This window comes from Lontra canadensis, unplaced genomic scaffold (genome assembly GCF_010015895.1).
Source record: "Lontra canadensis isolate GAN:19392208 unplaced genomic scaffold, GSC_riverotter_1.0 scaffold19, whole genome shotgun sequence".
Classification (NCBI taxonomy): Eukaryota; Metazoa; Chordata; class Mammalia; order Carnivora; family Mustelidae; genus Lontra; species Lontra canadensis.
In genome coordinates this window covers 16,656,500-16,680,405 of record NW_022631013.1, presented here as the reverse complement: position 1 = coordinate 16,680,405, position 23,906 = coordinate 16,656,500, and the positions used below count along the sequence as shown (strand labels likewise).

Sequence of the window (23,906 nt, the reverse complement as noted above, 5' to 3'; positions counted from 1 at the left end):
CAGCACGACGCTCAACGTCAGCATCTAATAGTACATCTAATAGTATAGCTCCTTCCCCCTCAGCTGAGGTCCCCTCACCCCTGAAAAAGGCCCGTTAGGAGAATTCTTATCCAAGTGACCACCACGCCAGCTCCCCCACCCACAGCCCACCTGGCGCAGACACAACTCATTCATCATTGCCCTCCTCAAAACTGCAACTGGTTCCTAAATCTAATGCCACCTATGGGACGGTAATTGCACCTGCCACCCACAAAGCTTTGAATTAAAAGCTTGGCTGCCAGCCGTAAGTAACGACTCAAGAATGGAATATTGGTACGTAGACTGTAAACAGACCAACATACACACTCTAAACTTCTGGCTTGCACTGGTGTAACAGCAGAATATTGCACCGTAAGTACATAATTATATTTTCATTCACGAATTCCCTATTGGTAGACGGTTAAATGGCCACCAATTTTTTATTAACGCAAATCCTACAAATCCAACTGTGGGATCACGTGGGGCTCCAGTCAAGCGCAGAACGGGGGACCTTGTCGCTCGGGAGACACTCGCCGCGCAGCATCTCGCACCTGCGCACCGAGACGCCCCACCACCGCCACCTCCAAGCCGCTGTCCGTCGCGCCAGCAGTGCGCATGCGCCACCCAGCAGGGGCTTCGCGTCCATCTTCTCCACGCCTGTCGCCCTCTTACTCCTCCTGCTTCCTCGTGGGACCTGTTTCAAGATGGTAGGGGGTGGCTTCTGGAACAAACCCTGTTCGGGGGAGCACGCCCGTCCACGGCCCGCCTGGCGGAAGCGTGCGCTTACCGCCTACCTGGGGGACTGGGCAGGGCTCCAGGGAGGCAGGGAGCCTCTCAGGACCGAGGTCCCGCCCCCTTCGCAGCACCAGCTCCAAGCAGGCGGGGTGGTATTCTGCTTGAAGATTTGTTGTGAGGTTAAAGAAAGTACTAAAAGTTCTTTATACTTAAAGCGCACAAGAAATTTGTAGCTATTGTTACCTCCCTCGATGTCTACTCATTTTCCTTACGCGTTAATAATTAATTGGCTCCACTTCCAAGATTAATTTTGTGGGTTCAGTCCACTTTCAGTTTCTCAAGAACTTCTAGTTGTCACTCCTGTAGCCTCCACTTTATACTTTTCTAACTGGACATTCTTTTTCAGCCCATCTCCCCTACCATTTATATATAAATATCCTTCTGTTGTCTTGGGTCCTCACTGCTACCTCTACCTCTCCTCGTTCTTCCTATCTCATGAAAACTGTAAAGGATGACCCTATCCATCTCTTCTTCTCCCCTACCCCATCTGCTTCACTGGAATCTGGCTTCTTGTACCCACAACTCTAAAACTGTCCCCAGCGAGTGCCATTAGATACAATGAACAAACAGGTCCATGCTGTGCTCTCCACACCTAACACGTCTGTCTGAAATCGCTGTAAACCCTTCTGCACTCCCGTTGATATCCATAATGCCATCACTCCTCGTTTTCCTACCTGTGATCACTCTATCTGCCACGAGTTTGACTTCCTTGTTCTGCCTCCTCCTTCTGGTTCCCAAGTCACACTAGTCCTGTTTGTTTCATGCTTTCATAGGGGAGTTCTTTTATGTCACTGTTTTGCAGTGTCAGTGACCCTAATTCCATACCCCTAACCTAGATTTTTCTTCTGAACTTCAGACTCTCGGCTATCCCACAGGAACCCCAGACTCAACACCTCTAAAACTTACCAACCTGCTTCAATTTCTGTGTATTATCGTTTTCCTGTGCTCTTCATCTCGGTGGATGGCATCATGTGCTGTCTCAAGCCAGAAATGAAGCTGCTACCTTAGACTTCTACCTCTCCCTCATGCCCAGTTGTGGGTCTGTTCTCTAGGATATCGACTTTTTTTTTTTTTTGAAGATTTTATTTATTTATTTGACAGAGGGAGATCACAAGTAGGCAGAGAGACAGGCAGAGAGAGAGGAAGGGAAGCAGGCTTCCTGCTGAGCAGAGAGCCTGATGCGGGGCTCGATCCCAGGACCCTGAGATCATGACCTGAGCCGGAGGCAGTGGCCCAACCCACTGAGCCACCCAGGCGCCCCAGGAAATCAACTCTTGAGACTTGAGTGTAGGTGGTTGCGGCAGGCCGGGGCGGGGGCGGGGGGGTGGGGGGACACGGGGGTTGCTCTCAAGAATAGCACCTCTGAGGTCGGAGGGAGGGAGGATGAGGTGGAGTTAAATAGTTAATGCAGTTAAAACAGTGCCCTCAGCCAATCCTATGGAGACCTGGAATGGCCTTTCAAAACTGTTCCACATTGAGGCAAAGGGTGGAGCACACCCCCACCCAATTAACCTGTCATTGGATGTGGGCTGCTTTCAAGAAGGGGTGTGCCTTAGGTGGGGTGGCTCTCTGTACTGAGGGCAATTCCTATAGAGGATCTAAACTGAGAAAGGCATTGGCCATCAAAATTCTCAGCGTCTGGAGGGATGAGTGCTTTGTCTAAAGAAAATCGGGTGCCTGGGTGGCTCAGTGGGTTAAGCCTCTGCTTTCGGCTCAGGTCATGATCCCAGGGTCCTGGAATCCAGGCCCACATTGGGCTCTCTGCTCAGCAGGGAGCCCGCTTCCCCCACTCTCTCTGCCTGCCTCTCTGCCTACTTGTGATCTCTCTCTCTGTCAGATAGATAAATCCTTTTTTAAAAAATAAAAGAGGAAAATCACAAACACCACAGTACCCACTACATCTCCATACTCAGTCACCAAGTGTTTTACCTATTTCTACATTTTATTTTTTTTAAGATTTTATTTATTTATTTGACAGACAGAGATCACAAGTAAGCAGAGAGGCAGGCAGAGAGAGAGGAGGAAGCAGGCTCCCCACTGAGCAGAGAGCCCGATGCAGCTTGATCTCAGGACCCCGGGATCATGACCCAAGCCGAAGGCAGAGGCTTTAACCCACTGAGCCACTCAAGCGCCACTATTTCTACATTTTAATTTCAAGCAAGATCTCTCCTTCTCTTTAGACCACTCTCTTTAATATTCAAAAAAAATTTTTTTTAGTCTAAATGCACCAGGCACTGTGGCAGAAACGAAGTAATGGGTGAAGCAGACATAGTTTCAGCTTTCAAGATGTTTACAGTCTAGGTGGGAAGTGAATAATCATCCAAATATATACTTTAAACCTATGATAAGTGTTCTGAAGAAAAATTAGAAGTGCAGAATTTCAGAATTGTGCAACATCACCATAATAAAAATAAATAAAAAGTGCAGAATGCTATGAGATCTTATAAGAAAAGGAGGCTTGCGCAGCATAGTGGGGTGGAGGCAGGGAACAGTTCCCTGAAGAAGTGTCAAAGACAAGTAGGGATTTACTACGTGTGTGCTTGGCTGCTGGACTGGAGTGAGAGCAGAGAGGCGTGGACAAGACAAGGAAACTGCCTTTGCTAAGTCTTGCGACAGATGGGACAAGGGGCTGGAGGACCTGAAAGACCAGCACGTCTGCAATGCAGAAACTGAGAGGGGGAAGCAGTAAGAGATGAAAATGAAGAGGCAGGCAGGAACCAAGTCATGGAGAGCTAGATACTTGGGTCTTTTTTCCTACAACTAATGAAAGCCCAACGGTTTTAATCTCAATGTAGCATAAATGATGTACCTTAGTTAAGCAGAATATTCAACCACACCAATCAGTGTAGATAAGATGGATCACATAGATATACAAACGTGTTAAAAGCTAAGTTCTGCTATATTCAAGGAAGATATTATAACGATAGCTTGCTTCTCTACCTCTAATGGCTTCTTATGGTTCCTCTGAACAATAACTCCTAGCTTACTAAGTGCCAGTGTGTTAAGTGCTTTGCATAAATTAAATGACTTAATAAAGCATTTTTATGTAGTGGGTACTATTTGGACATTGTGATAGAGAGTGCAACTTGTATAAGTTCTCAAAGCCCATAAATGGTAGAATAAGACATGAAGCCAGATGTCTAATTATAAAACTAAAGTTATTCACTAATACACTGAATTAAAAGGTAAAGCAACTGATTAAGCTTTGGAAACATCCAACCTCACTTGACTTGAGTATTTCCACACTGCCTTGAACTTCCTCCCATCATGCCCCAACTCATGAGATCAGACCTATCTGGTACATCAGTGTCCACCAAACCCCATGCAACAAACCACAGGCTACCTTTTGAGGGCCAGCCTAGAACCAGAATACTTTCCCCTGGTTGATCCCACTGGTCCCTCCTTAGGAGCCTATGATTTTGATGCTCCAATCTTCTGGCAGCTAAACCTAACACCTTTAACAAAATATTTGCTAGAAAAACACAAACTTACCTAATATGAGCCAAAGAAAAAGAAGGCAAATCTGTAGTCTTGTCCTAATAATAACTGTTTTATCATCCTGTTTTTTATTTCTATGTTAAAGCTTACCCTCTATTCCTAATCAAAAGCTATTGCGTTCCAAACTCTAGGTTTATAAGGTTATGAAAGTATCCACTAGATGTCAGCCTTGAGCTGCAATGGGCTTTACTGAGCTGGGCCAAGGAGCAAGCTATTAAGGAGGGAGTATGGACTGGAAAACGTTTGGAGTTTTGGTGATTTCTTTTGCAGTGTAACTGTAGTTAGTTCTTTGTACCAACACCATAGTTTGATTTTTAGACAAGTATAACTAGATCAATACATTTGATCGTGTCACTTCTCTGCTCAACAAGGTCCAATGTGTCCCCTTCTCACTCAGAGTAAAAACCAAACTCTTTACCACAGCCTGACACCCCACTCTTCCATTCCCATCCTCACCCACTTCAGCCACACTGTTCCCTGAACCCACCTAATCAGGACACTGTAGCCACCTTCTCTAGAGAGGCCCTCCCAGACACCCTTTGTAAAATGGCACCCAGGCCGCACCACAACACCCGTAATGCCCTAACCATCCTCCCTCCCAATCTGACTTATTTTTCTTTGTAATACTTATCACCTAAACATTACATTTACTTATTGTCAGTCTCTCTCTGGAATGTTAACTCTCTGACAGCAGCAACTTTTGTCTTATTCACTGCTTTATTCCCAGAGCCTAGAAGAGTACCAAGCTTGTAGGAGGTGCTCAGTTAAATACCATATAAATGAATTACCCTAATTCAAAGATATTCAGAAAAGATCTCACACTTCTAAGAGTCATTTGTTTTCATTCAGTAAATACTTATTAAATACCTAATATAAAGAAGGCATTGAATTACGGGAAGTATAAGAGACATTATCTTACTACAGTGAGGCAAAGTCTCTTGCTCATGTAACATCTCAGAGATAATGCATGCATAATATTTAAAAGGTTTAACTACATGACAATCATGACTGCCCACTGTGGAAAACTCTGGAACAACAAAAACATGACACATGCATTCATCTCTAGGCATATTTACTATCCTGCCTCCAAGTAGAAGATTGTTCAATTCTTAAACCCTCCCTGAAAGATGTTTTTCTGCAGAGTAGGAACCTTTCTTTGTGGGTAACCCAATTTCCTTCCCCCGCATTTGAAACCCACTTATTTTGCTTTGTCCTCAATGACAATAAAAACTACCCAGTTATCTTTTTCCAGATTATTCAATATGCACTATTTAAAGGTGTTCTTGGCTTTGATCTTTAATTCGAAGCTGAGTTGTATTTTTGCCCAGAAGACTCAATTAAGTTTCATGAGTTCCATTTTCACTCCCATTCCTACACCTCATGCCCCTGGGAAAAAAACAATCATTGTCCTTTCTGGGGTGGGGGGGCGGGGAGTGGTAGTCAAGAAAAATAATCCACCATATGCATATAGTCTGGGTTGCATCAAACACTAGGAGTAAATTCAGGCTCCTCTGGACCCAAACCAATTATCTGGCCTCTTTCCAGCCCCTCTACCCTCACAGATGCAGTCATTCTGGAGGAAAAATAGGAGGGAGATGCATAAGCTGATTATTACTGGAAGATGACAATTTTTTAAGAAATGCATTTAAATAAATCTTGAGTGATTTTACTCTCCAACACAGATTTGCTGGTAATGCTGTTGCTGTTAAATGTGAGAAATATGTAGGAGTTTCAAGTAGAGAACATTTTGGTGCACTGTCCTGTGGACCTAAGGCCTATTTGGATATTTCCTCCCCCTGTGGAAGACAGTTTTGTCCTGTTTCTTTAGAGTTGACAAGTACAGGAATGTTTCCCTCTGAAATCTTCTCCATTGCTTTGAACTACAGCCAAGTACATCCTACGCATGATCCTGTTAATTTATTTTCCATATGGAAATATTCCAAATAAATGGGGCCACTTGAAAGGTGCTAATACAATTAAAATGACAAACTCAGAGGCACCTGGGTGGCTCAGTGGGTTAAGCCTCTGCATTTGGCTCAGGTCCTGATCTCAGGGTCCTGGAATAGAGCCCCACATCGGGCTCTCTGCTCAGCAGGGAGACTGCTTTCCCCTCTCTCTCTGCCGTCTCTCTGCCTACTTGTGATCTCTGTCAAATTAAATAAATAAAATCTTTTTTTAAAAAATGACAAACTCATTTCAATGGATTTATTTTATCTTAAAACAACGTATCGACATAACCAGTTTGTTGAGAATTTAAAGCTTTTTTAGATAAAAGGCCTAATGAGGCCCTAGTAAGTTATGAATATTAGCCCCTGAGATTTCAAGGAGAACTTGGCTGCTTTACAACAGTACAATGTAGGCAAACTTCAATCAGGAATACTACCTGAATGGACTCACAGCAAGAAAGTGAACTGAACCCCCCAGACTGTAGTGCTCCTTCTAGTTCTAAATTTAAACTTAGAACAGTATCTATTGTTTCTCTTCTTTTTAAGTGAACGATATCGGGAAGGTAGAGAAACCCAATAATGTTTGAGGACAGAGAGTTCCTGCTCTTACAAAGGTAATGGTAGTCACAGACTGATCAGGAGAAAATTGTTCTTGAAATGAGAGCCTAAGAATCGTTCAGGAAATAGCTTAATTTAGAAGGTAGCCAACTTCTTTACCCACTCCCTTCCCCAAAGTCCAACTGTCCCAATTTTTATGAAAATAAGTTTACTTATCTGTACTTTGTCTAACAACCCTGTTTCTCCAGCCCTCCCCTCTGGGCTATGACCTACCTGCCTGAAACCCTCACCTTGGTCCTACCAAAGAGATGAGCACCTCAATTCATTATGTCCAAGCTAGACCTACAAGGAGTAGCAGCTACCTTTGTGGGGCTGTTTAACTCTGCACTTTAGGCCTCAATAGCAGAAACCAGGCTGTGGCTTCAAATTGGACCTTAGGTTCTGGTGTGGTGGGTTTTCCAGTCCTAGAGTCCTGGTCTCTCTGCCTCTCATCTCCTTGCTACCTGCTCACCTGAGGGGAGGTCTTCTATCCCCGCAGCTCCCTCTAGGTAAGCATGTGAGGCAGGCCTTCGGGCTTCACTACTAGCCATTAAAATGAACTCTGCTTCCACTCCACAAAACTTGCTGCTCTCCCTACTGCCACCTTAGAGCAGGCAGGCAGAGAAATCTCCTGTCTTAGGTCCAAGACACATTTTCCAACAGAATTTACCAGATGCTCTATCTTTGAGAGATTTACTGGACTTTTGCCCAGTCAGTAATAATGACACCTTGGTCTCCATTTTGCTGACAATCCTCATATGAACTCTTCTATCAGCCAGAACTTTGGAGAAAATAAAATGGGTTGCCTCAGACCCCATCTTCAAACCCCTAATACATTTATGATGCCATGACTCAGATCTAACACAACAGACACCAAGGAATTAGATTTGCAACCACAGTACCCACAATGAGATTGAACCATGGCAGCTGATAGGAGTAACTACATAAAACTAGGTAATTGATCTTGGTCAGTGTACCAGGTTATAGCAGCTTTTACTACAATGTCAGCTGCTTTGACACTGTACTGTCAATCACAGCTCTAACTGGAATCTTCAGGGGCCAAACAACGGATATTAGAGAAAAAAAAAAAAAAAAAGAAAGAAACAAAACACCTCCATTCTAAGTGTCAAGAGTTTTTCTTTGGACCATACAATGAGCAAGTAGAAATCTGGCCTTGGGCAAAGATAGAAATGGAAGAAGTTCTCACAGTAGCTTAAACCTAAAAGACAATGCTGCTTCTCAAGGACTCTGGAGTCCGAGTAGATAGAACACACTTGCTAGAGCCAGGAAAGGACCACTTCAAATCAGGCTTTGCTTCGAACATTGGTGAGAACCATGATGACAAGATTAGGCAAATCTCTAGTGTGGAAACTTATGGAGTATAGGCATGGTTCCCCTTTGGTATCAGGCTACGCCAAGAGACCAGGAACCAAGGTTATCAGAGCAGAGAGTAAGAAGAGCATCAGGAGAATGTGGTCTTAAAATGCCTGGACAGGGGCCGTGTGGGTGGCCCAGAGGGTTAAGCCTCTGCCTTCAGGTCAGGTCATGCATGGTCTCAGGGTCCTGGGATAGAGTCCCACATCAGGCTCTCTGCTCAGTAGGGAGCTTGCTTCCCCCTCTCTCTCTGCCTGCTTCCCTGCCTACTTGTGATCTGTGTGTGTGTGTGTGTGTGTGTGTGTCAAATAAAATCTTTTTTTAAAAATCCCTGGACAGAATATCATATGTCCTATCCCAATGAATGACATAGCCACTTGCCCAAGTTCCAGTTACCATTTTCTCCCCAGCACAACCCATACCCCAAGTTTATCCCGTCCACACTTCTGCTAATGTTATAGGGCAGGTACTACTCTCTCACCTAGGAAAACACAAGGGCCCTAGTAACTGGTCTCTCTGCATCTGGTATGGTAATAAGAGCATCCTTTTGTAAACATAAATCATGGCACTCCATGGCTTAAAACCCATCAATGGCTCTTCTATAGCCTTTGACATAAAACCCAAAACACCTTCACACAACCTCCATAGCTAAATCTTGTCTTTAATTCTGTTATTTAGCTGACTCTTCGTTAGTCTTCAAATGGCAAGTGAAGCATCATTTTCTCTAGCTTTGCCTGGTAGCCCCTAGCCCGCTTGTTAGATGTTCTTCCTCTGTGGCCCCATCATCCTTTCTTAAATCTGAGGCTCCTATCACAATATTGGGTTACCTAACTCCTCCACCAGGGGAAGAACTTACATGCAGGAACCATGTCCTTCATGGTATTTAATGATAGCTAGCATGTGGGAGGCTCCCCCAAGTGCTGGTGACCCAAAGAGGAATAAAATACAGTTCCTGCCCTTGAGAAGCATGATAGAAAGCAGTTAAACAAATAAACTGGAAGACAATGTAAGTGCTATGACCGATGTAGGATCAGAATTCTATACAAAGCACCTTCCATTTTTACAGTTCCATCATCTTACACACACCACGAGTCACGTTGCTGAATTTTTGCTTGACAGTCTCCCAGAAAACTGTAAGCCCAAGATAAGGGTTGAGAAAGTGGGAGGGAGGGGGAGACACAGACTATGTTCTATTCATCTTTGAATCCTCAGTGCCTCACATAAAAGCTGGCATATAAAGGTGCTATATATATTGAATATATGGAGTAATTAATCATACCCTTCCTGGGTGGGGGGTGGGTGGGAGGTGACCAAAGAAAGCCAAAATGAGGAAAATTGACATTACCACTGAACTTGAACGTCCTCTCCCAGAATGAAAGGGAGACAAATGACAGGTGCAAAGGCATCAAGAGGCAGAGCAGTTGGGGGAGGGGAGGAGCTGGACAAGCACAGCGGGTTTTAGAAAGATGTGCAAAGTAAATTCAAAGCCTGAGTATATTCTACCACTCCACTCCGACCTCTCCGGGATCCTTGGATGTCCTAAGCAACTCACAGTGAAGGTCTCCTATCTACCTATGAAATATACTGAAGAATTAGGACCTGGTAAGGACAGTTATAAATCCTCACACATCATGTAACTCAGAGGTAGTGGGTCACCAGAATAATACACAAAATTCAGCCCTAAGACTTCTTCATTTTTCATTCACTAAGACCCAACAGGGTGCCCAATATTCAAATAGAATTGAAGATGAAACCATAAGCATCATTTCTCATAGTCTTGACTCCAATATGCCAGAACAATTTATCTTGGGAATGTAAACTGTAATTTTTTTAGTAGGGTTCAATAAAAGAAGCTATAGAAAACATGTCTCGGGGTGGGGGGGAAGGCTTAGTAATTTGGGCCTGGAATGGAATTGTAGAGCTAACAATGCTTCTGTGAAATATTTTATGTAATAGAACCCATGCTCTTTACCTGATAGAGTTGCAATGAACTTCAGGCTTTGTTCTAAACCAAACACTTCAATGTGGATAAAAGGCAAAGAATGAAGTCAAAATGAAAATACTGTATTTCAGTTTGTATTTTTAAATTTATGAAAATTTGTTGAAAGGAGATCACACACACACACCCCAACACATACCCAACAACCTAGATTTTCATGCTCCTCTTATCCCTGTTTCACTCTTGGCCTGTTTTTTCATGAAAGAGCCAGAACCAGGCCAGCATAACTCTCAGAGGAAAGCCCCCGGACCTGCCATGCGTAGGAGACAAAGCCACACCACCAACGGTCCTTGCCGTTGGAGTCTTATGGATGTTGCACGATTTTGCCCCATAAAAGGAAAAAAGCTAAATCCCGCTCATGTTTTTATTGAATAAAGTGTTTAGAATCTAACATGTATGATTTCAAAAACACAGAAGAGTAAGAAAAGCAGAAAATCTGTGTTGTCTGAAACTTCTGAACTAAGGAACGTTGACGAGAATGTTCTTTGCATGAAATGGCGATGTGGGATTATAAAGCCTATAATGAATAAATACTCTTTACATCAAGAAAACGGGGTGAAGAGAGAAACAATTATGAATGTGGAATTGAGAAATGCCCTAAATATAGTGGAAAATGTCAAGAGACAGAAGCAATATGGAGCGGAAAATCCTAGTACCAAGAAAGCAGTATAAGGTTTCAGTGAAACTCTGCTAACATTCAACTGTGTTTCTGGGGTTGTACAAAGTCTACCAGGATAAAACGCTAACCAGGTTATAATGCTTTCCACATCAAAATTCAAATGTATCTCAATGGAAATACTCCATAACGTCAAGTCTGGTGATACAACAGGTCAGTAAGGAAACAAACTTTACAAAAATTCCTTGAGAGTTATATTTGCAGTTATATTTTAGCCCAATTGATATTTATTCTGCATAAGGCCAGAAAAAAGAAAAGGCTTATAAACTTCTTATATTCTTCTTAACTTAGAAACATATCTATTATGAGAAGGGTTACTATATCAAATTCATGCCATGTTATCTGCATCCATTATTAGTAAAAATATTTACAAACAGGATACCAACATCAAACTTTTTCAAATTCAAATTTATTATGGCTTTAAGGAAATACGTGACGAGGCATCCAAGCTCTTTCTAAACTACATTTTTAAAAATTGTTCTTTTCAAAGAATGTTGTAAACACTTTAGTGTTCAATATAAAAAGATGATTGAGATGCACAACTCGTGATTTTATGTATTCATGCAGAGTGAAGAGGAAATGATGTTGAGTCAAACTCCCAAACCCAAATATCTGGGGAACCGAGTCAAATACTTGAAAGCTGATTTGTGTGTGTCTGACTCTATCTGTGTACATTTGTTATAATTTTTAACTACTTTAGGAGCACCCCAAATTGATCTGAAAGCTGCCTGTCTAAACTCTTCAAATTCAACAATTCCATCATCTCTTCCCCATTATAAAACCAGAAGACTTAAACATACCAGAAGTGCAGAACCAGTAGGACCATTTCTCTCCTTAGCAATAATATCAACTTCCAGATTGGCTAGATCTAAAGCTAATGGTTAAGTGGAATCTGGCTTCCTCCCAAACCAGCTACGATGCATTCCTATGGTCCCTGTTTTAGACAGACAGGCCCTGAGGGGTTCACCCTGGAAAACAGAAACATGAGGTCATTTCCAAAACCCACTGCCATCAGGAAAGACTTTAGAAAGTCCTCTTGAAGACACAGTCATCGTTTTATGCTTCATGCAGTTCAAAGATTGCTCTAGTCTACCATAGCTCTAAATCAAAAGAAAATTAGAAAAGGAGTTTCCAGGAAATATTTTAAGACCCTACTGAAGGTTGGATTTTAGTCTTTTGACAAAAAAGATGTCACCCGAACATTTATTTTTCATTCCTATTCTGTGAAAAGGCTTCTGAAGACCAACTTTGGCTTCTGTCCAACTTAGGTCCTCAATGCTTGGTGCTTAAGTCTTTTTCAGAAGGTGTAATTATTTCAATTCTGTTCCTGAGGAACGAGGGGGGTTTGTTTTCTCTGGAGGTGCTCCCTGTTCTCCCCAGAATGTGTAACATTTCCTTTGATCATCACAACAATCCTCTGAGACTGGAGAGACAAACCCTCTCCATTTTACTGATGAGTTTATTAGCAGGTGACTTGCTAAGTGGCGTGGTGTAAGTAAAACTAGAATGCCAGAACAAAACACTCGAGTCCAGCACTTCATAGTTTTTATGCAAAAGCATCAAAAAGAGGTATGACTACGAATTGAATAATGAATATTTGAACATGTGGATGATATAATCTCCACACGGGTTATTCCCTTTTGAGCTTGGCCACAACACCCATCTAGACCAAAACTGAGAGTTTACTTGCAAATGATGGCTACAACTTTGCCCTTCACATGTTTCAGACACCAAACGCCTAACTGCCCTTGCTAAGAAACTACTTTCCTCCTGGGCAAGAGAAAAGAACTTAAAAATCCACAGCTGCCATGAGAATGACTTAAAAGAGAAAGTTGATAGAATCGTATAAGCCCAGGGAAGAAAAAGGAATTCCCAAGGAAGTTATAAGGAAATGTATAGAATACTTGTGTTATCTTTAAGATTTTAAACATCAGAAATGAAACCAGCCGTATCATTCATGTTTTCCTATGAACAAATGTAAATGACTACACTATTTAATAAATGTAAATGACTATACTATGTCATCAACGTCAATGACTATACTATTTAAACTAGAACCTTGTGATTGAAGAGATGTATACTTATGTTTAGTTCCTCTTTATGATTACTGCTTTAAATCTAGCAAAAGAGATTCATCGTCCTCAACTTTCACTTGGGGTTTAAAAGTAACTTTCAAAGGCTCAGGGATTGAGATCTCCCCTCCTTCTCTGGGAGGATACACAGCCCTGGCCTCCTCGCGGTCTGTTTCACTGAGCTCATCAGTGTAGAGCTCACTGATGGGGCCCAGAGACTCGCTTCTGGCAATGATGTCCACACCCATCTCCCTGACCTCCTCCGCATCTTCGGCCACAGTTCGGTCTTTTGCTTTCCGAAGGCTACGCATCTTAAAAGCTTCCCTTGAGGGAGCTGCGTTAGAAATGGATTTCTTAAACCTTTCCCCTGACTGTTTCAGCCTCTCTCCCGACTGCCTTAACCTTTCCCCCGACTGCCTTAGCCTTTCTCTCCTCTCTGGGGTCACTATTCTAGTTCTAATTCTGTTCACTTTCTTGTCAAAATTCTGCCGTGTCTTCTGCATGTTTTCTTTGGAAAATGCCTTTTTGATATTATCAATGCGCTCCTTGCCTGACTTTCTAAGCCTGGCAGATCTGCTTTCTTCGACATAATATTCTTCATCTGAAGACAGATCTATTGGAGCGTCAAAGACATCCTCATCGGTCTCTTGATTCTCAGTCAGGCTTCTGTCTTTAACAATAGACAGGGATGTCGGACACCGAATCTCCTCCTGGATGAGAGAAAAAGAAAGCACGTTAGGTATCAGTTCTTTCACCTTCTGGCCATGCCATTTCCATCTCCTCCACGGACTGTGCACCCTCTGCCTGCTCCTTAACTGTTGGCTTTTCTCAGGGTTTCTCTCTCCTTGTCTCTTGTGGCTTCGTCTCCCCAGCTCAGCTGGAGCAACATGATCCACTCCTCTGCTTGCAGAACCAATGGTAAGCACCCACACAAATATTTTATCTTCACCTCTCCCCTTCTCCTAAGATGACACACAGTTCTAAATGACAGAGAGATGTTACCTGGATGTAACAGAGACACGTCAAACTTAACATTAACATACCAGGGGCCCCTGGGTGCCTCGGCCAGGTAAGCATCTGACTCTTGATTTCAGCTCAGGTCTTTTTTTTTTTTTTTAATATGTTATTTATTTATTTATTTATTTGAGAGAGCAAGCGAGAGAGAGAGAGAGAGAGAGAGAGCTAGAGAGCACAAGCAGGGGTAGGGGCAGAGGGACAGGGAGAAGCAATCTCACTGTTGAGCAGGCAGCCAGATTCAGGGCTCAATCCCAGGACTCCAGGATCATGACCTGGGCCAAAGGCAGATGCTTAACCAACCAAACCACTCAGGGGCCCCTCAGCTCAGATCTTGAGCTCAGGGTCCTGAGTTCAAGCCCGACATGGGCTCCATGCCGGACATGAAGCTTACATACATACATACATACATACATACATAAAATTTATAAGACTTAACATGTCCAAAAATTAAGGTCCACACAGCATCTTCTCCATACCTGCTTCTTTTCCTGGGTCTCCCAGCACCAACCCCCCTCTAGGTATGACCCAAATAGAAATCTCGGAATTTCAACCCAAGTATTTCCTCTCCTTCTCATCCCATATCCAACAGGTCACCAAGCACCGTTAATAACACTGCTTAATAACCCGTCCCCTCCTCCTTCCTCCTTGTCTCTACCAATGTCTTAATTCAGGTCTCTGTCATCTCAAGCCTGAACTTATACAATAATACGTCTACCTCCAAAGCATAACCTAAGTATTTCCTGGGAAAAATTTCTAAAGCATAGCTCTGATCACATCCTTTCTCTACTTCAAAACTTTTGGGAACTCGTCAATACTCACAGGACAGAGTTCAGTTCTTTAATATGATTAGAAGGCTCTTCAGTTTGAGCTAAACCTACTTTCCGGTCCAGCAACATACAACCACTCTCTGCTCCTCAAACAGAGTGTTTTCGTCTCTCCATGACTGTGTATACTTTTACTACCTTTTTTTTTTTTTTTGCTTCTTTTAATGCCTTTCATCCCTTTTCAGCTCTGTCAACAAAATCTTCAAGAATCAATTCAAATGTCCCCAACTTCCCCTCAAGAAGCTAATTCTTTTTTCAGTTTATACCAGAATGACATGTACACACCTCTACTTACAACACTTAATCACTGTTTGAATTGAACTGGAACTCTACTCATTTATATACTGAGGCCTTCACTAAATAATAGGTTTGATGAAAGCAGAAATGTGTCCTGTGTTTTACACCCAGTAGATACTCAGTAGATATCTCAGAGAGCCTTGTACATAGTAGTTACACTCAATAAATGGCTGTTCAATCAAATAGGGCATACACCTTCGTTCAACAGTTTCTAAGCACCTAGCATGCACCAGTCAATGTTCTAGGAACTGAGAACCTCCTAGGAAGAAAACAGAGTAAAAAAGCTTATATTCTTGTAGAGAGAGAAATAAACAAGTTAAATATGTAATCTGTTGGATGGTGATAAATGCTTAAGTGGAAAATAAAGTAGGGAAGGGGACTATACAGTGGTAAGTAAGATGATTAGAAAGTCCTCACTGATAAGGTGACATCCTAGCCTGGACCGGACGGTAATACACACATCTGGGAGGAAAACCAAAATGGCAAGGAAGGCAGTAGTATGGTGGGAGCAGAGAGATCAAGGGGCAACAAGAGGAGGAAAGAGAGGTAGTGGGAAGGCCAGCTCATGTAGAGTTCTGTATCCAATAATGAGGACCATGGCTCTTATTCTGAGTTTGACAGGAAGTCCTTTTATTTTAAGGATCTTATTTATTTAAGAGAGAAAGAGAAAGCGTGCATGAGCAGGGGGAGGAGAAGAAGGAGAAACAGACTCCCTGAGGAGCAGGGAGCCCAATGAGGGGCTTGATCCCAGGACCCTGGGAACATGACCTGAGCTGAAGGCAGACGCTGAACTAAGCCACCCAGGCGCCCCTTCCACATTTTTATCATGAAAATTCTTTTCACTAAACTGACAACGCCTGATAGGAAGCCCTCTTAGAAGTTTTGAGAATAGTGACATGATTTGACCCATGCTATGAAAGGATGACTCTGTTGAAAACAGGCCCTACCAGGTGAGTTAAGAAGCAAGGACGGCAGTTGGAGACCACTGAGGTAAGTCAGGTGAGAGATGCATGAGGACACTGGCAGAGGCCATGGGGAGCAGCCTTATTCTGAATCTCCTGGGAAGGTAGGCGCTAACAGGACTTACTGCTAGATTTGGATGTGGAGTGTCAGCATCAAGGACGATTTTCGAGTACATGGCCTGAGCAGCAGAAGGATAGATCTCCCATTAACTGACATGGGGAAGAAAGCAGGAGGAAGAAACTGGAGGGTAAGGTTGGGATCCGAGATGTCAAGTAGGCAGCTGCGCTTACAAGCCTGGAATTCAGGAAAGAGGTCTGGACTAAAGATATAAATTTAGTGGGATGCCTGGGTGGCTCAGTTGGTTGGACGACTGCCTTCAGCTCAGGTCATGATCCCGGAATCCCGGGATCGAGTCCCGCATCGGGCTCCCAGCTCCATGGGGAGTCCGCTTCTCCCTCTGACCTTCTCCTCGCTCATGCTCTCTCTCACTGCCTCTCTCTTATTTATAAATAAATAAATAAAATCTTAAAAAAAAAAAAAAGATACAAATTTAGGAATCATTAATGTCAAGAACTAAAAATCATGAAACAAGATGAAGGAGACTCCTAAGAGACTGAGTGAATGGGTCAACACTCAATGTTACCCAAACTTCTTGGGGCCAAGGTACATTTCCAGATTATTTCAGATTTGGGGAAAACAACATATTACATTACATTCCTAGTCAGACCTTTGGAAGAAACAATTCTGTGATATGAATGTGAATATTCACTCTAAGGTGGAATAAAGAGTATAAACAGACTTGTGCTATTTCTGGTCAGTTTTGTCACCAAATGAGTTCAGGTCAATCCTAGGTCTTGCTACCCAGTACATTATGAAAACTTTTTTAGAAATTTCTGGATTTGGGACGCCCAGGTGGTTCAGTTGGTTAAGCAGCTGCCTTCAGCTCAGGTCATGATCCCAGCGTACTGGGTTCGAGTCCCACATCGGGCTTCTTGCTCATCAGGGAACCTGCTTCTCCCTCTGCCTCTGCCTGCCATTCTGTCTGCCTGTGCTCGCTCTCTCTCTCTGACAAATAAATAAATAAAATCTTAATAAAAAAAGAAAGAAATTTCTGGATTTTGGTATTTGGACAGATAAATGGATTTCCAAAATCTAGATAAAAAGGAAGAGATGAGAAAGAACCAGAAAGGAGACATATCAGCCAGTGAGGCAGGAGGAAATCCAAAAAAGCAGCACCCCTGAAGGCAAAGGAAAAGAAGTTTCAAGAAGAGAGGGAGGGACCAACTATGTCAGATATACCAACAGATAAGGATGAGAATTCGATTTGGGAACATGGCAGACACTGGGGACCCTTGAGAACCAGCCCAGAAACACAGCTGCTAAAGAAACCCAAATACTGAGAGATTATTTACAAAACTAAACAGGCAAAACTTTAAGGATCATGAGATTTAAGGGAACCCATGAGTTAAAATTTCTAAAAGAAACTATGCTCCTATTTGAGATCCAGATTAAATCTACTCAATCAACAAAAAAACTAAAATATAAGAAATAGGCTTATTCCAAAACCCATCAGCCTGACAGTCAAGAAGGTCCTTGGAACCTTATTGCTTTGGATACTTGCTTAAAATTAAATTCTTTGGCTACAGGATTGGAGAGTCTAGCAGCTTAAAAAAGAAGAAAAGAAAGGTGGGCGTCTCATAACTCTCTGATGAATCAGTGAGAAGCAGCAAAATTATTCCTCTCCTTTCCTGACACCTGCTATAGGGAGTAGCTTCGGCAACAACAAAGTGGGTTGGTATGGCCTGAGAAAGTATAATTAGAATAGGAAGGAGCCAAAAAATAATTATTGCTTGGTAGGGGGAAAACCCTCACAATCTTGCTATGAAGGAATCAAACATAGCTTAACTCAGGAATCATATTCCATTCTTTTCACTTGCACTAATTATATAACGTCACCCTTAAAAACAAAACAAAAGTAGTCAGAGAAAGTACTTGTGACATGGATCTATTTGTTGCAATTCCTACTGAGTCAGAGATACCATGAATTAATGATGAATATACTGTAATGATAATTGAAGATTATGGGGTTGAGTTACAGTTGATTTCCAAATATTATACCTCTTCTTAAAGATTTTATTTATTTGACAGAGAGAGAGCACAAGTGGGGAAGGAGGGAGGGAGGTAGAAGCGAGAAGCAGACTCCCTGCTGAGCAGGGAGCCCGACCTGGGGCTTGATCCCAGGATCCCAAGATCATGACCTGAGCCAAAGGCAGACGCTGAATCAACTGAGCCACCCACGCACCCCTTTATATCTTTTATGTAAAAGTCCAGGTAAAACGACTTTTGTAAAACAAAGCAAGTACTATGGTTAGGGTAAAGTAGCTTTGACTGAGTACCAAAGTAACCTAGCTAGGGGACTTCTGAGTATAGAGAAGTCCAGGGCTCATCATTAGGGAATGGCTGAACATCTCATTTGGTAACCACAGGCATGTGGTTTGTAAGCAAAATTGCTAGAAGAGATGGTATGACTGCGGCCTGCATGAGAAGGTCATCAAGGTGACGTTCAAAGAGAAATCGTAACTGTATGAAAAAGAGCAGATAGTTTTTTTAACACCAATGTCCAGGATTATTCGAAAGTTCCTGTGGGAGATAAAACACCCATAAAGATTGTCCCCAAAAGATGTATCCAGGGAAAACCTTTTGGGGGGAAACCCAAATGGAAATGGAAGTATACTACAGCTGAATTACTTCAGCTTCAAGTTAATTTTAGTAGGACAGGTGATCTCAGTATAACCACTTATACATATCAACTATGAGAATGAAGTATAAGAACTAATTTTAACTAAGTATAACCGTGTGCATACTGTATAGAGTTCTAACAGCTAATGAATCATCAAATCCGTTGTTATTTGCCTTCGTCTTTTCTCTACAAGCTCTACAAGCTTTCTCTACAAGCTCTATAAAAGCGGCTGCTTACTGACAAACTCCGGCTTCCTCTGAGCAACCTAATTTCATAGAACTTTCACAGCACTGTATCTTACAAGGAACGAGATCTGACTTAAATTAGCGCCTCTCGGTAGCTTCTTCATACTATCTACTTGTTCAACTAATTCCAGAAACTCAAAGAGAAAAATAGCAAGTTTCAAGGAATAAAGAGGTGAAGATAGAAAATAATCTTAACTATAAAAAAAAAAACAACCACAAAAATTGTGTCAATAGACAAGAGTCAGTTTGAACTTTTCAGAAACTTCTTTCCTCAAGCCTTTTGTAGATCTTGATTGGTACCTGGTCTGCTCTTTGCACAAACGTCCTCAGGAGAAATGCAAGATACCGAGAATGTCTCCTGGCATGCCCCTTGCAAGTGAAGGGTACAACATAACCCATTCCTGCTAATGCCCTTGGGAGGGGAACTGAAGAATGGATCCTATGTTCTCTAATATCAAATCTAGATCCCCATTACATATACTAACTACATATACTAACACTGGCACTGGCTTCTTTTTCTTAAATAAGACAGGTTCTTAAAAACCGATTCCATATAGGAGAGGGGAGGGAAAAAGAAACAAGATGAAACCAGAGAGGGAGACAAACCATAAGAGACTCTTAATCTCAGGAAACAAACTGAGGGTTGCTGAGGGGAAGGAGGGGTGGGGTGGCTGAGCGATGGACATTGGGGAGGGTATGTGCTATGGTGAGTGCTGTGAAGTGTGTAAACCTGGCGATTCACAGACCTGTACCCCTGAAGCAAATAATACATTATACGTTAATTAAAACAAACAAACAAACAAAAAAACAAAAAAATACAAACAGATCCCAAATACTACTCTGCCATCCCTATGTAACTTCATCATCAACAGAGAATGACGGAGACCTGCCTAACGTGTAGATAATGCTGTGGGGATTTGTGGCCTACATCTCTCATGTCTTACAAGTATCTGCCTACATAATCCAACTGTGTTCTTATTTCGTTTTTACTCTTTGAAGGTTTTTTCCTCTGCCTAGGGATATCCATCCATTTTAAAAATATACTGTGGTAACACTGTGTGTTTGTGTGTGTGTATACCAAAACTTCCCCCCGGAAATAATGTACTAGTTAATACTCAGTTACTGCTTCCACCAGAGTATGAAAGCGCTTGACTTTTTTAACCCTTAAAACTCTGAGTATATGTTTTAAAAAACTGAAAATACCTAAATAGACATAAGTGGAATTCTGATCTTTTATTTTCTTTTGTGAAGAGTCTGATAATGACTTTCCCATTTTTCTTTCACAGGAGGAGAGTTCAACTTTTTCCTTTTGATTTGTAAGAGTTTTAAAATATATTCAGATACTATGCATTTTGCCATGGATGTGTTCCTACTTCAAAAAATATGGATGCCAAATGCAGCATAATATGCTAACATAGCACAATGCACAATGTCACACTAAACTACATCAAATAAGTGGAATCAAAAGACTTTGTAATCAAACAGAAGCAATTACTTACATGACTCGAGTATCTATAAAGTTTAACAACCATAAAAACAATGGCCTAATTATTTGTTGAGTTTTTCTTATTATCATTGTAACCTACATATTATCACATGTAAAAATTCCAAAAGAAAAATAATATTCTGAAAAGTTTGTATTTTACTGTTTAGGGCTTTTCAGGCTCTCCGTAATAAAGGGGGAAACCACATTGTGGGACTACAGGTCCTCAGTTTCTTTTTTTTATACAACAAAGAGGTGTTTTAAACCCGAGTCCTCTTAGATCTCTTCTAAAACCAACATTCTCAGTCTCCAAAAGGGCATCGTGCTGATACGGCTAATATGCTGAAAGAGCCTTCCCAATATTAAGTTTCAAAGGCAAGAAATAGCCTCAGCTTTGATGCACAGTTCCTGTTACACAAAATGGTTGAGAAACTCCAAGTATTGATAGCATAGCACATTAGTCAACACAGACATGGCTTTATCCTGGGATTCTCCCTGAGACAGAACTCCACTCCATGAATACAGACAACAGTTAGGATGGGGTGCTGGAAACTTCTCATATGACTGGTTGGCAATTCAAGGATGTTAAGATTTTGCAGTAATCAAGCCAAACGCAGGTGCCAAGCTTACCTGGAATATTACCACACGGAATTTATTTTTCTTCATTATTTCCTCTTGCTTGGATTCAACTTTTTTCACGTGAACTTGTTGCCGCTCCACCCGGGCCTTCACGTCTTTAATGTGAGCACTGACTTTTCGAGTTTTCTCAAACAACTTGTTAATGACATAGCCTGTATTGCTGTGGGACTGTGACAGCTTCAGCAGGTCAATCTGGACGGACTTTATGGCATTTTCCATCTCCCTATGTCTCTCCTCTAGTCTCTTCTGGCTTGCCTGCACACTGTCCACGATGGTGGCTACTTTGTCCAGCACAGTCACGATGGTGAGAGCAGCGTCTTGGTCTTCATCTTCTGTGACACTCGAGAGGCGATTCTGGTGGATTTTTTCAGCATTTGAAGAAGATCCATTATGTTCCATTTTAGTTATTTCTCAGTGAAAGATGTCCCACCACAATCAGTTCTGGCACTAAGAGTAAAAAGTTAGCTCGATAACAAGCAACAGGGTTGTTTAAAGGGTTGGAAACCCCACCCCTGGAGACTGGTCAAGTATTTATAACTACAAATACCCACACATGACTGTTCTGCAACATGAACCCTTGCAGAGCACTGGGTACTGTTCCAAACATGCTTGGTGACTGACTAATGGACTCAAATAAGTCTGTGTGCAGACAAGAGGAAAGCTTCAAAAAAAAAAAAAAAAAGTTCCCGAAGCTGCCATGTTACTAATATTAAGCCTAAAAGCCAAATGACCAAAAAAGCAAATGCTGCATGTTGGGGGAAGCTTCTGCCTTTAGATAATTTCAAACAGTATTTGTAAAAGCAAAGGGGAATTTTGAACTGAACTCTTTTTCTACTTACTTCACATACTAAATGTACTGATTTATCAGTAACAAAGAATGTGGTAAATAAACACACCAAAACAGAGGCCATATAGTGAAAACATTATATTATAACATGCTTTTCCAAACCAAATATTAAAATTAATATTTAATTTTGAACATATTCTTAAATTCTACATGCATATACCTTAACTACATGTTAAACAGCTGAATACATTCTACTCACACTTCAGATCTTTAAACACCAACAATCTATTAATATAGCTATTACTACAGGACAAATTTGGATAGAGGTCTTAGATAATTTTTAAGCTCACCTTAAGAGCACCAATCATTAACAATCATTTTTGCATTTTATTCACAAACACGGATACAATTTGTTTATTCATGTTAAAACAAATATTTTCTTAAAAATGAACGTGTATTGAAGTAGTTAAACTGATAGAGGAGGCTTTATTCCAATCTGTTTGTTAAACAGACATTTTTCACAGTATCTAAATCTACTTTCCAGTGATTCATTCCATCTTTGCTACCAGATACTTTTCCAAATTATCAGAACTATTTTTTTTTCAAAGAGAGGAATAATCAAATTCCAATCCATACCGCTTATAAATATTTTACATCTAACACACACAACTTTACAGTTCATGCAATACGCAGTTTCTAAAAAATCAGTTACTAAATCTCAAAAACATTTAAATGTCTATTTAAACACAGTGTCTTCTAGATTCTTTGTCTTTTTTTTTTTGTAAGAAAAGTAATCTGTAAACATCTTTACCTTTAGTTCATGCTTGGTCATTTGTTGTGGTCACTGTGGAAGAAGTGGGTATGACTTTATAACCATTTGTGAAGTGGTCCATCTTTGCAAAAATATTACATTCCATGGGTAAAGAACAAGTCTTAGAATTACCATGTGGTATAAATTTGTGAACTCAATTTCTGTATTTAAAAACATAAAACAAAGACTACTAAACAGTCCAAAACTGTTGTAGCTGAATATTCTAAATACAAGCCAACAGTACTACACTAAAAATGTCCAAAAATAAGGCCTCTGAAATAAATATTTCCATTCTTTAAAAAAAGACATAATAAATGTACATCACATGGTTAGTGTACATATAAAAGTCATCAGTTTAAACCATTCTGGATGACGTATCTGAAGTAAAATGACCTAGGTTTTGCTTCTGTCGCCGTCCTCTGTTGTTTTTAGGGCATTTTCTGTTGAGTTAAAAAAAAAAAAAAAAGATCATTTTGTTTAAGGTATTTCAAATGTTTCCAAAGTAATACACATTTCACACACAAAGCCATACTGGGGAAAAAAGGATGGTGTTTGATGCAAGACAGGCTGAGAACCAACATGTCAGCCTGCTGGCTTCCCTACACAGCTGGGAGGGGAGAGGGTTAGGTACAGGACACAGGTGTGAGCACAAGCAAAGCTCACTCCTGGGTCTCCACTGCTGCGTATGTGTCCCTGAGAGGAATCCCCACCCTTTTTCTGACCCGGCAACTCCCTAGCCACGGTGACTGATAACACATAAACCTTGAACAAAAGAAAGGATCCTGGCCTATGGACTTCTGTGGAGCACTGGGACACCCCCAAAGTGACAAGAACAGCCTGGATGAAGGAGTAATTAGGAAAAAGTGTGCATGTGCAAACAGGAAATGCTTAGTGATTTTAGACAATGACTCAAAAGAAGTTGTTCCACAGCCTGCTTGGGCAAACCACAGAACCCGGTAAAGAACTGTTATGCTGGGGATAAGGACAGTCCTTGACTCTCCTCTCAATTTACCATACCTGCTTCTCCATGGTGGTCTAAGCCTCACTGTGCAGCACCTGCTCTTGGGCCTGCCCACCGGAATGCAAACACGCAAGCTTGTACTCTGCACCAAGTGCTGTGGCACA

At 41.6% G+C, this 23,906-nt stretch overlaps 2 protein-coding genes across 3 annotated transcripts in view; both read right to left on the bottom strand.

Moving 5' to 3' along the window:
• Positions 1–10,677: 10,677 nt before the first annotated feature.
• On the bottom strand, positions 10,678–22,875 carry CAVIN4 (caveolae associated protein 4). The gene is made up of 3 exons (XM_032860720.1): positions 22,782–22,875; positions 21,175–21,630; positions 10,678–13,685 (listed from the first exon to the last, which is right to left on the bottom strand). The coding sequence occupies exons 2-3, from the start codon at positions 21,580–21,582 to the stop codon at positions 13,008–13,010; spliced, it is 1,086 nt and encodes a 361-aa protein (XP_032716611.1). The 5' UTR covers positions 21,583–21,630; positions 22,782–22,875; the 3' UTR covers positions 10,678–13,007.
• TMEFF1 (transmembrane protein with EGF like and two follistatin like domains 1) overlaps positions 22,741–23,906 on the bottom strand; it is an 82,044-nt gene continuing 80,878 nt past the window's right edge. For both annotated transcript variants that reach the window (XM_032860718.1, XM_032860719.1), the window contains exon 10: positions 22,741–23,221. In XM_032860718.1, coding sequence (XP_032716609.1) covers positions 23,137–23,221 — 85 coding nt within the window. In that variant the 3' untranslated portion in view covers positions 22,741–23,136. The remainder of the gene's footprint in view (positions 23,222–23,906) is intronic.

What these genes read in the sequence shown, in the direction of transcription:
- CAVIN4 (XM_032860720.1), bottom strand. Translation starts at nt 21,582, where the DNA reads ATGGAACATAATGGATCTTCTTCAAATGCTGAAAAAATCCACCAGAAT. An exon ending in TCCGTGTGGTAATATTCCAG is followed by an intron (nt 13,686 to 21,174) that starts GTAAGCTTGGCA and finishes TCTCTCATCCAG; the next exon opens with GAGGAGATTCGGTGTCCGAC.